Raw genomic sequence first — 14,153 nt, 5'->3', positions numbered from 1 at the left:
CGGACTACACTCGCAAACACCGTCAAGACAGCGTGACTGACTTGATCTCATTGTTGCAGAACAGATGGCGCGTGGAAACCAGCGGGACAAGGTGAAGCGCTCTTTCCGCTCATTCCCTTACCCCTTCGCTCCCCATCCTCGTTCTCCTCGACCTCGCGGCCGCTTTCCGTCCTCTTTCGTTCGTTCGGCCGAGCTGACGCTTACTTAACGCTTTACACTCTTCTCTACGTCGTACACAGGCGCGCGAAAAGGTTCGTCAAGCTCTTCTCCCTTCATTCGCTCCGGTTCGAGCCACACCTCGTCTCGCTTCCTTCAAATCCTGCCGCCTCTGATCGCGAGGCTGACCTCCTCTCTTCCGGCTCTACAGGCCCAGAAGAAGGCCGCAGACGCACAAAAAGGCAAGCGGAACGACGACGGCAAGTCGTTCAAGGCGCGGCAAGAAGCGGACGCGGCTATCATGAGGCAGAAGCAGGTTCGTCCCGCTTCCGACGTCTCTCAGCGGTTAACCAACTGTGGCGAGTTGCTGATATCCGTGCGCGAGCTCGAACAGGAAGCAGCAGCGGCGAAGAAGGCCGCCGACGGCGCCAAGGCGAAATAGACGACTCCCTCTCGCCTCCCTCGCGCACCGACTATACCCATTCCCTCTTTTAGACGTCCTACAGATGCACCATTCCGACATCTAGCCCGCAACTGTCGTACTCCTCTCTCCCCTGCCGCCCTTTGGCGCGCCGCCTCGCCTCTCGCATTTCCCTGCAACTCGCTCTCTCCTCGTTCCTCACACTCTCTCTCGCTTAGACTCGGGAAAAAGGCTTCTAATTGCGAATTGCATGTCAGAGAGATACTATCTACCATCCGTCATCGCCCTTGAGCTGCAGAGTGATAGCGAAATCTCTCTGTCTTCGAAAAGTTCGACTCTTCGCACACGCTTGATGCGGCCACACCATGGGCTTGCTCTGCCCCGCTCAAGAGAGGGGAGAGGTGCTTGGGGTGTGGCCGGATAAGGATGGTGGCGGGTGAAGGGGGAGAGGGAGGGAGAAGGAGAGCGGTGGCGGAGCTGGGCGGGCGAGCTGGGTGGTGAAGCGAAGCAGGACATGCCGAATCGCCGGTACGAAGCCGGAGGAAGCGCCCGTCGGTCGATGATGGAGAAGGGAGAGGGAATGGAAAATCGACGTCGAGGAGAAGCGAAGAAAAGGGAGTCGGCCGCGGTGGCGAGAGTCGCAAGCAGAACTGGCCTTCACTTCACGCGTCGATCGTCCTAGGCGCAGTCAGCGCAGCGAAAAGCAGAGGAATGTCGCACCCCCCTCTGCACCTCGAGCCGCACCGCGCACGACCGCGAACGGCGGCGCATAATACGCAGGCGAGACGACTCCCTCGTTCTTATCGTTATGTGTCGAGGGAGCGAAAGGGTGTTCGTCGATTTTGGCATCCAGTTTGACCCCTGCACCCGAATGGACGGCTTTTGAGGGCGCATCTGGGGAGGGGCTTCGATGGAGCCGAGAGTGGAATGGAGGATGGTATGAAGGCCGGGGGATGCTGTGGACGAGACGTAGGTTGGCGGAAGAAGAGGTCGGCAACAAGAGGATGCGATGTTACGACAACAATGTTGGTACTGCGAGTCCTGCGGTATGGGCGGGGGACGAAACGAGAGTCTAGGGCGAGTCGCTGCGATCTGCTGCCTGCTTGTCGACATGCCGTCGGATCTGAGCAAACTGACGGGTCAGCAAACAACGCCTGAGCGACAGCGAAACCCAACTCACCAAGCTCAGCCATCGTGCTGCCTCGCTCGCGCCCTCCTCCTTCTTCGCGTCGCGAGCTTCGCGGTCTGCGAGCCGGGCAGCACGCTTGAACCGCTCTGTCGCTTTCGAGAAGAGGTTGGGGGAAGCGGCAGCGATTGCCGGTAGCAGGATGGAGTACTCCTCGTCTGTACAAGGACGAACTGAGGTCAGCTTTCTTGAACGGATATGGGAAAAGGGAAAATGTTCCGCACCAGCGTCGACGGGACCCTCGTCTTGCCCGTTCACGCGAGCACGCTTAGCAGATTGGCTAGACCGACCGTTGCGCCGCTTCCGCGACAAGCCGAACTCATCATCCGAAGACGAATCCGAGTCTTCTGAGGCGGAGGAAGCGCGGGTGCGGGCAGCAGAGAAGTTCGAGGGCTGGGCGGTCAGGAGAGCGAGGAGGCCGTAGAGGGTGTTGAGTTTGATCGAGTCGGTGTAGGGCTGGTTGTCGAGGTAGCTGCAGGCATCCTCCCGAGCGAGATCAGCGCAAAGCGAGTGAAGGGAAGGAGCGAAAGAGGCGAACGCACGCGTCGAGCTCGTCGAGGGCAAACTCGGCGCGACCGGCGGCGACGAGGGCGAGGATGTACTCGTTGAACTTGTCGACGCGGTCCACCCTGCCCTCCTGGCAGTACTTGAGCCACTCTGCGCGCTGCCCGGCCCGCCAGCGCTGCTCTTCCTCGTCGTCGTCCGCGTCGCCGCCCTCGACCCTCATCCGCTCGATGACAGCCGCGCCCGTCCGCCAGAGCACGCTCAGGTGCACCTCCCTGCAGCTAGCGAGCGCTCGCCATGCCCGCAGGGTCCGCACGGACGTCTCGGGCGACGGGGGCAGCGTGAGGAGGTGCGCGAGGATGTTGTACAGCCGGACGATGTGGCCGTTGCGGGTCGAGATGAGCGGGAGGAGCGACGCCGGGATGTGTGCAGGCGTCCGTGGCCCTCGCGGCGGCCGCACAAGCGGGTTGTGCAGCCGAGTCTGCGAGTAGGCCATCGACGCAGGAGGGAAAGGAGCGAGGAGGGCGAAGTGAGAGGGTCAAGTCGCTCGCTGTAGCTCTCCTTTCGCTTCTTGGTCATAGAGACGCTCTTTTCAGAAGTGTAGGACAGCTTTGAGCGCCGTCAGGCGAGACAGGCGCCGGCAGGAGCTCGTGGGAACCGTCCTCTCGCCAAAGTCCGCAGCCAGCGGCACCAACACGCTATCCAGCCAGCCTGAAATTTCCCTCGAGGAACTCAGCAGCCCTTTGTCTAGCAGGGCCGAGCCAGGCGGCAGGTAGCGACTGGAGCTGAGAGCGAGGCAATGGGAAAAGAGGAGGAATGGCGACACTTCTCGTCGTTACAGGCCTGGCGAACGCCGCGGGTATGGTACAGAAAAGTCGGGTATCATTCTGCAGGACTGAAGGTCAACTTGACATCCGGGAACCTGGTCTCCGCAGGACCACCGTGAGCGAGAGCAGCCAACGCACCTTCAGCCGCACTGGCTCCGTCAGACCTCATCCCGCACGCCTAGACGTTCGCCCCGATCGCGCAGAACGCAAAGACGAGTCCGAAACCGCCGAAGACGCTTGCCAGTCCGCCGACTGCTAGCTCGGAGACGGGGAGAGTCGACTTGCTCCGCAGCCTGTTCCGTTCACCCAGACAAGGTCAGCAATCGATCGACGGGCGCGCTCAGCGCTACATCGAGCATATCTGGATACACTCACGTCGAGAAATAGAACGTCAACACAAATGCGATGGCGAGGAAGAGGATCGAGAGCGGCTGGAGTGATGAGGGGGAGAGGAAGGGTTGGAAGGCCGGGAGCGACGGGTGCTCGAGCTGGGTGGGTTCAGCGGTCAATATGGGTTTTCGACGAGGTTACTGGGCCCACTCACCTGCAGCGCGGCGTATGAGGAGGACATGGTTGCGGTCCGACCCTCCTCTCCCCACGACCGCTCACTGCTTGTCCACTTTTCTCGCTCGAAGCATTGCTGCGATGGTCTCTACTCGTTCTTCCATCACGCCAAGCGGGGCGTCGACTTTCCGCTCGGCCAATGGAGGAACCGCCGACGGTTCGTCCTCGACACCTTCGGAAGGAGGAGCGACGGTCGATGCGGCTGCGAACGGCCCGTCAGGTGCGTTTGTCGGTTCCAGCTCCTGCGTCGACGTTTACTGACGCTCTCGCACGCACAGAACCCGCTTGTTCGCCGACCGGCCTTTCGAGCCTTTCGGACGAGTTGCTCGAGCACATCTGGGAACTCGCTTTTGCCGATGCGTACCAAACCTGGCCTTTCTCAACCATCCTGGTCATCCGAAGGATGTGTCGCGCCGCGATCCCGGCCTGGTACCGACGGTGCGATCTTCACCAGGCCGTAGCGACCTTCGACAGCGACGTCGCTGCGTTGTTTCGCCACTCGCACGAGCGGGAGCACGTACGCTACCTGGCTGTCAACCTTGAGTGTCGTGAACCTCCTGTTCGCTCCATATTTGCCGGCCTGAGCCACCTCTTGCAGCTCAGGACGCTGGTATTACAAGGAAACGGCGATCCGACGCCTTGCCCGTTCGACGAATACCTTCGAGACATCTCCGGCATCTCTACGCTACAAGAGTTGATACTTAACGTCGAGATCGACACTCCAATCGCGCGCCCTCCGCCATCTTTCCCCGCCCTCCGCCGACTCCGGTCCGACAGCGGTCATCTCGCAACATGGATCCTCCAAGGAAGCAACCCAGCTCTTGGTGCTCTTGATCTGTCTGTGGCCGACGAGCATTCCGTGCCGTGCATTCCGTGGCGGACTCTCCGATACTTGTACCTCGCACTGCCACTGCCACGCGTCCTTCAAGCTCGCGCTCTCTTGAAAGGTCTGAAATCCTACGACGAGAACGTGCGTAACTTCCCACTTCCTGCTAGATGATTCAGCTGAACTCGCTTGGACAGGACGAACTCGCTGCCGCCGGGCTTCGCGGGATGAGCATTCGCTTAGGCAACTCGTACGCCTCAGAGGGTCTGGAAGAAGCCAGAACCGTCCACCAAGAGCTACTCGGCTCGCTCAGCAAAACCGGCATCGGGCGTCTGAGGATTTACGAACCTGCGGGCGAGGATTGGGCTTGCGCAGCGAGCGCGTCGCCGGCACCATCAATCACCAGTTTGTGGTTCTCGTGCAGTCGAGGAGATCCCGATGTTGGTCTTTTGCCACTCTCTTCCAATGCTGAAGGACGCGACTGACCAGCAGCACGTCTTCAGACGGAGCGATGGACGCGACTCGCCCGCTTACTCCCTCTGTTCCCTTCGCTCCGCCGCCTCGAACTCAACGACTTCAAGTTCTGCTATCTTTCTGTGACACCAGCAGACGATGTCTCCAGCCTCCTGCATCTCCAGCAACTTGCCGTCCAGCACCCGACTCTCGCCGCGATCCTTCTCTACTTCAAGCATACCCAAGTCCTGCAGCTTCGTCTCTCGTACTCGGGCGGAATGAAGCAGCTGTGGGCTACAAGATCGTCGACGCGCGAGGACTTCACTCTCGAGCGGTGGACGGTCGAAAAGGCGGAGCAGAACTTGGACGAGTACTGGTAGCCCCCTCGCAACACGACCTTTCAAGTACACTCGGTCGATGTCAAGATCGCCGTATAGTGAGGTGCCGCAGAGCATGTTACTTGAGGAGCGAGACGTGCGACGAAGAGAGAGCGGCAGCAGCCTGCGCATCAAGCCGTCAAGTCCCGCCGAGCCGATCAGCGGTATGGCGCTCGGTGTAGCACAATCTAGCAACCTGCTTGCTGGCCTCAGCAATTCATTTGTAGCTACCAGACTGCGGCACCGCAAGATTCGAGCCGACCGCGACTACAAAGCCTGTACTCCGCCCTCTCCAAGGACTTCCCGGCGTGGTAGTACGCCCGTGTGCGCAAATGAGGCTGACCGAGCATGTCTGCGAGGCTAGGCGGGCCTTTCTTCTCCGTACTCGACTCCTCCTCCTCCAGCTGATGAGAAACGCAGAACCGGGTGTATCGCATCGGGCGTCTTGACGGGTTGGCCAGCTGCTCGAATCGAGTCTTCGTAGCTGCTTGTGAGGCTCACAAGCCGTCAGAGCGAGAGCGAGTGAGGTATAGCTCGCCAACCGCCGCTTGGCTTCTTCGCCTTGAACCGCTCGCTCTTCTTCGCCTACTCCCGCTCGAAGCGCTGCTGTGATGGTCGGAAGTACTGCTGAGAATACCTCTTCAGCCGCTGCGACTGCTCGCCAGGCCCACGACGCGCCGCCTGATTTGCCCACCCCGGAACCTGGTGCTGGAGGCGCGAGCACGAGCGGCGACCACGACGAAGGTGCGCTCCGTCGAGCTACGAAAGACGTAACGAGTGGCTGACTATCAGGTCTGTCTCACAGCCATAGCGAGCGGTCAGCACCGGACCAGCCTCCTCGACTTGTCCGACGAACTCCTCCACCGCATTTTCGCCGAGGTCCTGGCACTCGAGAACGCCCCAGTCCACGAGGATGACCGGTTCGGACGCATCCGTGTCAACAAGCGCATCTGGAGGATCGGACTTCCTATCTGGACGCGATTCTTGAGGATCGCATCCTATTCGGTGGCATCCTCCGACCGCAATCTCGCCATCCTTGCGCAAGACGAGCGATTGCACGACTCCGTTCGACAAGTTGCCTTGTCTATGAACAGCGACGGCCCGCGCCGACTTGGGCTGATAGTTGTGGCTCGACTCCCGCACCTCGCCGACCTTTGTCTCCAGATGATGGGAGACGTGTTCGAACATCCCGTTGACGTCTACCTCGACATCATCGGCGACATGCCGTCTCTGGCGCGCTTCCGCTTCGAAGCCGACGGGGAGATCGTCGTCCGAGCACGCCGCTCAACGTTCCGCGCTCTAAGGTGTCTCGACGTATTTGGCGGATCGGTCGCTCAGAGCATTCTGGAAGCCCGCGGTATGGGTCTCGTCAAGCTGAGGGTCACCCTGTTTTCCGACTCGGCCGTGCCCGTCATCCCGTGGGCGAGCCTTGCAAGCTTCTGTCTGGCGGGGTCCATTGCGAACGAACAGGCGGCGTGGCGGCTTTTGGCTCCTTTGAAAGAGCTCCACAGCAGGGTGTGTTTCCTGCATCGACTGCACCTGGTCAAACTTGACTGACTTTGCTCGAACACATCCAGGGCAAACTCGGATCGGTTGGCCTTACGACGCTCGCTGTCGACTTGACGGACACAGGCAAATCGACGGCTATAGTCTTCATTGCGGCGGTGTTCTCGCTCATCGATCAAACCGCGCTCAAGCACATCGACTTGGCGACGAGCAAGGACTTCAGCTGGATGTCGCTGAAGGAAGCTGGGGTGGTTATTGCGACGGTGCAGAGCCTAAGGTTCGACGGTCCGTCAAATGATGGCCTTTCAGACGTACGCGTTCACTTTCGCCCGTCTGGACTCGTCTGACCCTTCGTTAACGGCAGGTCGACCATTGGAGCCAGCTGGCACGCCTTCTTTCGTTCTTCCCGAACTTGATCCGCCTCGAGGTCACCAGATCAACCTTCAACTCTTTTCCTGCGTTCCAAGGAATGGTGAATCCCGCCGCACTCACTCCACCGTACGTCGCCGAACACTTTCCCGTCCTCTCCGCCATCCTGCAGTACCTGCGCTACAGGGCGCCCTTTCGCGCGCTCGTCATAAGTCGGTACGATCAAGAGATCCGAGCAACACGAGCTGGACCCGACGACGACTTCAAGCTCGAGAGATGGCACATCTCCGCAGCGGAACACGACATGTTCCTCGACATCTTCTGAGAACGAGTCGGGACGGGATCGCCTGCCGGCACACGAGGACGCGGACAGGAGCTGCGGGGCGAGGATGAAGCTGTAACAACGACTGTATGGCATGCGCTTTGCGAGGCGGGTCGATACCCAAAGAGAAGGTGGCAAGGAAGAGAGAGAGGAAATGTACTGTGCGAGCGTGCAAGCGAGAGGAGCGTCTGTATAGAACAAAGGCTATATACGAGCAGGGGAAGGGGACAGAACGATAGGATGAGGATAAAGGTGAGGAAGGCAAACCTCACGACGACTTGGCCGAGTCTCGGCTGAACAGCCTGACGGCGCCCTCGAGAACGCACTCGAGCACCGAGACGTACTGGCGATAGTTGGCGACCATGCTCATGCGCTGCTCGCGGAGCTCGTTGACGCCCGCGAAGATCGGGTCGTGTTGGGCGAGAGCGGGGACGTCGAGCGGAGGAAGCGACAGCTGGACAGGGCTCGGCGAAGCGGGTGTGGCGCTGCCCGCCGAAGTCGGGATGGGCGGGGCGAGAGTTGCGGAAGAGGTCGTCGAGGTCGAGTTCGACGAGGTGCGCCACTCGAGGCGGGGGAGGGAGAGGCTGGGGTGCATCGGCGTGGGGCTGGGCGAGTGGGCGGGACCGTTGAGAGAGGAGAGTGACAAACCAGTCGAGAGGAGCGACGTCTCGGGGTCACTCAGTCGCTCGGCGAGGGGCGGTCGAGAGGGCGGTGCGGCGGCGGAAGGCGGGTCAATGTCCATGCCGTCGTCCGTTCGTGCGCCGCTGTCACGCATCGCGGCTTCGTGGTCCTGCCGCAGCTTGGCAAGGAGCGAGCTCACCATGATGAAGACGCCGGTCCTACCGACTCCCGCCGAGCAGTGCGCCAGGATCGGCGGCTCCAACCCGCCGTGCTCCTCGGGATCCCATCCCGTCTCCTGCATGTACGCGCGCTGTGCAGCGTCGACCTCGTTGACCAGCGAGACGACATCGGCGGGTTCGGCGGGGATGTCAAAGTCGGGCCAAGCGCGGTACTGGATGTGGCGGATCTTGCGAGGTGGTGGAGGCGTCGACGAGGAAGACGAGTTGCGGGACTGTCGGCGACGCCGGACGGTGATCGTGCTCCTCAAGGTCGCCTCTTCGAAATTCTTGGGTTTGGCCTTTTCCTCCTCCTTCTTCGCCTCCTTCGCGTCGAACACGCTGAAGAACCCGCCTCCTCCCGCTACCGGACTCTTCGCGCCTCCTTGCCCCAACGACCCGCCCGTCGACTCCATCCCGCCCTTCGCCTTCAACGCCTTCAACCGATCCACCTCCTCGCGCTCCAAGTCTCCCTCGAGCTGGATGTCCCACTCTCCCTCGTGCTCAGATGCCCAATACCGCCCACACTTGTCCCTCCCACCTTCCTGCAAGTTGGTCAACATGATGATGACGCCGACGTTTTCCTGGTCGCACATCTGCCAAAAGTCGCGGAAGGTCGTCGGGAGCGGTCCTTGCGAGGCGATGAAGCGTTTTGACGAGTTGCGCAGCGAGAGGTACGAGGCGTTGACGTAGTCGGTCGCGGAGGGCGAGTGGTACTGCAGACGGACGCGGGCGTGCTCGTACTGCGCTCGGGAAGACATTGATGTCAGCCCGGCCGCACCACAAGCGAGCGGAGAGGGCGTGAACGCACCGGGAAGATGTTCTTGAACCGATTCAAGTTGCCCAACTCGACTCCCGCCGAGATCCCAAACTTCTCCCACCTCTTCTCCTCATCCTCCTCACTTTGCGCCTCCCTCCCCGCTCCCTCCCTCTCCTCCACCGCCTCTCTCGCCCCGACAACACTCTGCCTCGAATGCCACTTGAACGTCCCTTCGAGCCTCTCGCGTTCGGCGAACTCGAGCTCGTAGAATTGCCGTGCGAGGCGGTCTGCGCGCGACATGGGCGAGAGGGAGAGATAGGTGCGGAGGAAGGAGGGGAGGGAGGGGATCAAGGAGGGAGAGACGGGAGGGAGGTCGATGGGCACGAGGTTGGCGAGCGAGCGTTCGAGCGAAAGGGCCTGTATTCGCGTGAGCGTCAGCGAGCGCGCGGTTGAGCGGACGAGGGGACAGTGTGACGCACCTCGCTGTTCTGGCGGATGTTGTCAAAGAACGGGTTTGCGCTCGTCCGAACCTGGCTGTTGTCCCTCGACGTCGCTATCGCTCCTCGCAACCGGGCATCAAAACTCGGTCGTCCACCCATCGAGTCAGAGCGCGTCAACTCACCCAAGAACCCTTCGTTGCCGCTCTTCCGCCGCTTGCCCATATTGGGCCTCGCAGACCCGCTGGAAGACAAACTGCCCCCGCTCGTCGAAGGACTGATCACCTCCGGTCCGGCCCGACTCGTACTCCGACTCGTCTCGTTCGACGAGTGACGGAACGCCGAAGTCGATGCGAGCTGGAATGCCGAGGCGGGGAGGTCGCGAACTTGCAAGACCGGGCGACCGTGTTTCTTGGTGTTGATGGGGGGATAGGTCGAGCCGTGCGCTGAGTCGTCGCCTCCGAGAGACGTAGGGGCGTCGAGAGCGGAAGTCTGTGCGCCTGCTGGGCCGGGCGCACCAAACGGCGTCGAATGAGCCGATACCGGCGCAGACGCAGTCGTCGGACTCTGCGCGACCGCAGCCGACCCAACCTCGACCAACTTGTCCTGTTCTTCTTCCTTCAAACCCCTCAACTGCGTCCGAACGGCATACCAACCTCCTTTGACCCACCCAAGTTTTCCCTCGAAACCCGCCTTGTCGAATTTCGCGAGTAGCGATGCCGGTCCACCGCCTTCTACGAGCGAAGTGGATTCCTGATCGAGGACGAGGATGACTCCGCACGAGTTCCACCTCTCAAAGACTTCTTGGTCCGACGGGGGTAGGCTATCCGCCACCCGGTCGATCCCGAACGCAGGACGACGGAGAAGAGTCGATGGAACGCAGACGTTTATCGAACCTGCCAGGCGCTCGGAGACGAAAGCCGTGTGTGTGCGGATATCGAGTACGAGGATCGGAGGCGCTTGAGAGGAGGGATTGGACTGCGCTTCGTGGATGAGGGAGAAGATTTGGTGAGGCGTGTAGAGCGTGTAGCGTTGGGAGGTTATGGGGATGGGGAGGGCGGAGGCGGTGCGTTGGGCGGAGGAGAGCGAGTTGGGACGAGCGGTGGCGCCTGATGGTTTTCGGCCTGCAAAGGCGAGAGAGGTGGGCATCTTGAAGGGCGAGTTGGCGGACAGAGAGGGAGGGAACGAGAGGCCGGAAGTCGTGCTGGGTCCTGGCGTAGGGGGAACAGCGCCCGCAGGATGGGACGATGACGCAGCTGCGGGACGGGTTGACGAAGCGTTCTCGGGAATGAAGGGCGAAGAAGGCGGAGGGTAGAGCGGCGTTTGGGGGATGTTTGAGCTAGAGGGAACGCGGAGGGCGTGGCTGAACTTGGCGTTGAAGGCGGTCGAGGTTGGTGAGAGCGTGAAGGACGGAGGGGCGGTCGTCCCCCAGGGCGAGTTGGACGGCGCGTCGTTCGCGTGTCCGGTCCCTGCACTCGCACTCGAGTGACCTGCCGCACCCGCTCCCCCCAGCCCACTCGCGCCGCCCGCACCATGTCCAGCGTCATAGCCCGCTCGCGCAACCTCGCCATTCTCGTCGACCCGTCCCAGCGCCGCGTCTCCTCCGTGCTGCACCGCCAAGAACGGACTCCAAGCGTGCTGAGCGCGGTCGGCTGCAGCCGGAGTGGGCGGGACAAAGTACCCCTCGCGCTGCTGCAACTCGTTTGGGCTTTTGGGCGAGAGACGCGGGCGGTTGAGCATGGCGTGAGCGGGTTTCGTGCCTGTGTGGCCTGGCATACACTGCGGCGGTGGTCCTCCTGTGCTAGTGGCGTGCGTGCGAGGCGTGGTCGGCGAAGTTGCGAGGTGAGCGAGATTGGGATGACGAGAGTGAGTGCGGGTGAAGAGGGAGGCGGCGTTGGCTGGGTGTGTGTGTGTGTGAGAGGCGAGTCTCAGAGAGTGGCAGCCATCGTAACAGCACTAAGTCCAGCAGCACAAGTCGGCGAGCGAGAGTGCGAGACGAGCTGCCGCCTGCGTGATTTCACTCGACGACGACGACGACGAGCTCCCGCTCGCTCTCTCTTTCGCTTCGCTTTGCAACAGTACACTGGAGACTCCTCGATGCAGGCTACACAGCCGATCCACCCAGTCCTCTCACCTCGCCGCCCTCGGACCCGCCGACCCCTTCGAGGCCGAACGCTTGCAATTTGTGCCAATGACCCGGAGCCATCTCAATGTCTCCTCCTTCACGCCAACGAGCGTGCGCGCGATCCTCAGACGCCCGTAGTCCGATCGAGCGCGCGGAGCAAGAGCGAGGCGAAGAGGAGGCGAGGAGGAGGAGGAGGAGGAGGAAAAGATTCGTGTGGGTCGTCCGCATCCTGCTGGCTGGTAATTCTTCGTGTGCTTCGGTCGTCTCCTGCTTGTCTCTCGATGCTCGGAGGAGGACACGCGCGAGGAGGGGTCGGCTTCTCACCGAGTTTGCGCAAGGTCTTCCTCCTCGCTCTCCTCGACCTTGATCCTGGTCCTTCCTTCTGCTCGCTATGGTACGAAGACCGTCGCTCCTCAGTACGCACACGGCGAATCTGCCGCTTCCGTTTTCCCCGCCCACCGAAGCGAGCCCTTACGAGCCCTCCTCCGTCTTCCTCCTCGTGCTCCGGTTCATTCTCCGAACGAGATGAGATGAGATGAGGTCTCCCGAGACCTGTGCGAGATGGGGCGATGATCGGGGAGGAAGAGGGCGGGGGGACGGACGGACGCAGCGGACATGTGAGGAGGACTGGAGGAGGAGGAGGGAGTCGCTTCTGCAAGAGATGGTCGGTTCGCTTTCGAGCGCAACCTGCGGAGCGAGTTGGCGCCGTACCCGGGGCGGAGAAATACACGGTCTTTGCTATCTCAGACGGAGCGACTCGCGGTCGAAGCTACAGCTGGGTCCTGACTGCTAAGCGCTCAACGTCGCTGAAGGCCGCTGCGCAGAGACCCGCTCAATTCCCTTTCCTGCTCAAAGCCGCGCACGCTCCGACTCCTCACGAGCATCTCATTGCGTCCTCACTCCTCCTTCCCAACCCGCAACGCCTCAACCCCTCCCTCGCTCCCCCCTCCCCCATCTCACAAGCGCCTCCAAACACCCCCTCCCAACCACCCCCTCCAATCCTTCCACCACCTCACGCTCAATGAACTCTCCTCCTGTACGGTCCGCGAAGACCATATGGCATGCTGCGGACTTTATCCTCGGCGCGGTCGGGGTGGAGGAGGTTGGAGGTGGGTGGGAGATGGAGGAGAGGTGGAATAGGTGGGCTGTTTCCATCTGTCCTCTCACCATACCCGACCAATCAGCTTCTGCAAGGGACGGAGGGAGAAAGGGAACGCACCTCGAGACTTGCGCAGTCTGGATACCTCGCGAGCAGGGAATCGAGCAAGTTGGTGTTGTCGTCTTGGAAGTTTGGGTCTAGTCGGCCTTGGGACGAGTCTGTTCGCGAGCAAGTAGGTTAAGTGAGCGAGGGGAAGGGCAGGGGGGGAGGGCGGGGGGACGGACAGAAAGTGTCTGCTGAGGCATGGAGGGGGAGCGAACGGACTTCGCAGGTTGGGGAGGAGACGGATGTGGAGAGGGTCGAGAAGAGCTGCGCGATTCAGGAGAGAGCTTGTCAGCGGTGGACATTGGGAGGGGAAAAGGGGGAGGGGAAGGGACGTACGTGCGCTTGTAGTTCTGCATCTGCTGTAATCTATACCATTCCACAGTGTCAGCACAGCTCGCGCTGGGACGACAGACGGGCGAGACGCACCGGCGGCGAAACCAAGTACCCCGGCACCTCTTCCCCCTTCTTCGCATGCCAATGCGCGTAATTTGTGCTGATCTGTACCGCTCGTTCAGGGACGCCAATCGAGCCTACTCGGAGGGTAGGGTCGAGCGAGCCGCAGGATCCGAAGCTGCGTTCAAGTCGAGGACGATTTAGCTGGGGAAGAAGGGGAGAAGGAGGAGAAGGGACGCACCGGATGATGGTGATGTCGCCTGAGACGACGGCGCGGATTTCGCGGACGAAGAAGTCGACCATCGCAATTCCTGCGCACAACACGAGCCCTCTCAGCGCCTCTCCCTCCTTCACTTCACGACATGGACCGCACTTACCCATCCCGATCGCAACCAAGCTGACCTCCACTCCCTGATACCGTCCAGTAACAACCGTAAACCCCCTGCTCGAGGTATTCTCGAACGGTTTTGGCTCTGCGTCGAGGAGAGAGGCGATTCGGTTTAGGCGGGCGGGGTCGCCGACTGTTAGGATTAGGTTGGAGACTTGGCCCGCTCGGACGCCGACGTGATGGACGTGGCCTTGCTCTGCGGGGAGTTGAGCTGAGTGAGGGAGGAGAGGCAGACGGGAGGGAGGAGGCGGGACGAACCGTCCATGGGCTGCTCAGAACAAGCTAGGTGGTCAGCTCCGCTCGCCTGCTGACTGCTAAGATGATACGCACAAAGTTCGCATTCATCGTCTTGGGCACAGTCATCTTGCGAGGCCGTGAGGGAGCTGAACGGGCGAAGGTGGGGGCAGGGTCGAGTTCTCAAAGACGGGGAAGTGCGGGATGGAGTGCGCGTGTTCTAGCGAATGCTGTCGCTCAATCGGAGCGGTCTAGCGGTCTAGCA

General features: G+C 61.4%; 7 protein-coding genes across 7 annotated transcripts; 3 read left to right on the top strand and 4 right to left on the bottom strand.

Moving 5' to 3' along the window:
• Window positions 1-64: 64 nt before the first annotated feature.
• On the top strand, window positions 65-598 carry RHTO_07967 (protein of Uncharacterized protein family SERF; the record flags this gene model as incomplete). Its single annotated transcript, XM_016421621.1, has 4 exons — window positions 65-91; window positions 240-251; window positions 368-472; window positions 551-598. The coding sequence occupies 4 exons, from the start codon at window positions 65-67 to the stop codon at window positions 596-598; spliced, it is 192 nt and encodes a 63-aa protein (XP_016273733.1).
• Window positions 599-1,649: 1,051 nt separating this feature from the next.
• On the bottom strand, window positions 1,650-2,763 carry RHTO_07966 (uncharacterized protein; the record flags this gene model as incomplete). The annotated part of the gene is made up of 4 exons (XM_016421620.1): window positions 1,650-1,700; window positions 1,758-1,921; window positions 1,988-2,235; window positions 2,306-2,763. The coding sequence occupies 4 exons, from the start codon at window positions 2,761-2,763 to the stop codon at window positions 1,650-1,652; spliced, it is 921 nt and encodes a 306-aa protein (XP_016273732.1).
• Window positions 2,764-3,272: 509 nt separating this feature from the next.
• Window positions 3,273-3,665, bottom strand: RHTO_07965 (uncharacterized protein; the record flags this gene model as incomplete). The annotated part of the gene is made up of 3 exons (XM_016421619.1): window positions 3,273-3,387; window positions 3,470-3,582; window positions 3,639-3,665. The coding sequence occupies 3 exons, from the start codon at window positions 3,663-3,665 to the stop codon at window positions 3,273-3,275; spliced, it is 255 nt and encodes an 84-aa protein (XP_016273731.1).
• A 74-nt stretch (window positions 3,666-3,739) lies between these two features.
• RHTO_07964 (uncharacterized protein) lies at window positions 3,740-5,317 on the top strand (the record flags this gene model as incomplete). Its single annotated transcript, XM_016421618.1, has 5 exons — window positions 3,740-3,878; window positions 3,937-4,175; window positions 4,257-4,628; window positions 4,682-4,924; window positions 4,988-5,317. 5 exons carry the CDS (start codon window positions 3,740-3,742, stop codon window positions 5,315-5,317), a joined length of 1,323 nt encoding a protein of 440 aa, XP_016273730.1.
• A 608-nt stretch (window positions 5,318-5,925) lies between these two features.
• RHTO_07963 (uncharacterized protein) lies at window positions 5,926-7,514 on the top strand (the record flags this gene model as incomplete). The annotated part of the gene is made up of 4 exons (XM_016421617.1): window positions 5,926-6,058; window positions 6,120-6,829; window positions 6,892-7,131; window positions 7,185-7,514. 4 exons carry the CDS (start codon window positions 5,926-5,928, stop codon window positions 7,512-7,514), a joined length of 1,413 nt encoding a protein of 470 aa, XP_016273729.1.
• Window positions 7,515-7,779: 265 nt separating this feature from the next.
• RHTO_07962 (protein tyrosine phosphatase) lies at window positions 7,780-11,320 on the bottom strand (the record flags this gene model as incomplete). Its single annotated transcript, XM_016421616.1, has 4 exons — window positions 7,780-9,090; window positions 9,159-9,524; window positions 9,587-9,666; window positions 9,730-11,320. The coding sequence occupies 4 exons, from the start codon at window positions 11,318-11,320 to the stop codon at window positions 7,780-7,782; spliced, it is 3,348 nt and encodes a 1,115-aa protein (XP_016273728.1).
• A 1,422-nt stretch (window positions 11,321-12,742) lies between these two features.
• RHTO_07961 (uridine phosphorylase) lies at window positions 12,743-14,017 on the bottom strand (the record flags this gene model as incomplete). The annotated part of the gene is made up of 9 exons (XM_016421615.1): window positions 12,743-12,829; window positions 12,889-12,986; window positions 13,053-13,137; window positions 13,210-13,239; window positions 13,300-13,444; window positions 13,508-13,577; window positions 13,644-13,850; window positions 13,913-13,922; window positions 13,985-14,017. 9 exons carry the CDS (start codon window positions 14,015-14,017, stop codon window positions 12,743-12,745), a joined length of 765 nt encoding a protein of 254 aa, XP_016273727.1.
• Window positions 14,018-14,153: the final 136 nt, after the last annotated feature.

This window comes from Rhodotorula toruloides (assembly GCF_000320785.1).
Source record: "Rhodotorula toruloides NP11 unplaced genomic scaffold Scaffold9, whole genome shotgun sequence".
NCBI lineage: Eukaryota > Fungi > Basidiomycota > Microbotryomycetes > Sporidiobolales > Sporidiobolaceae > Rhodotorula > Rhodotorula toruloides.
Note: the sequence above shows the minus strand (reverse complement) of the source record. Positions and strands in the feature narration are given on the sequence as shown.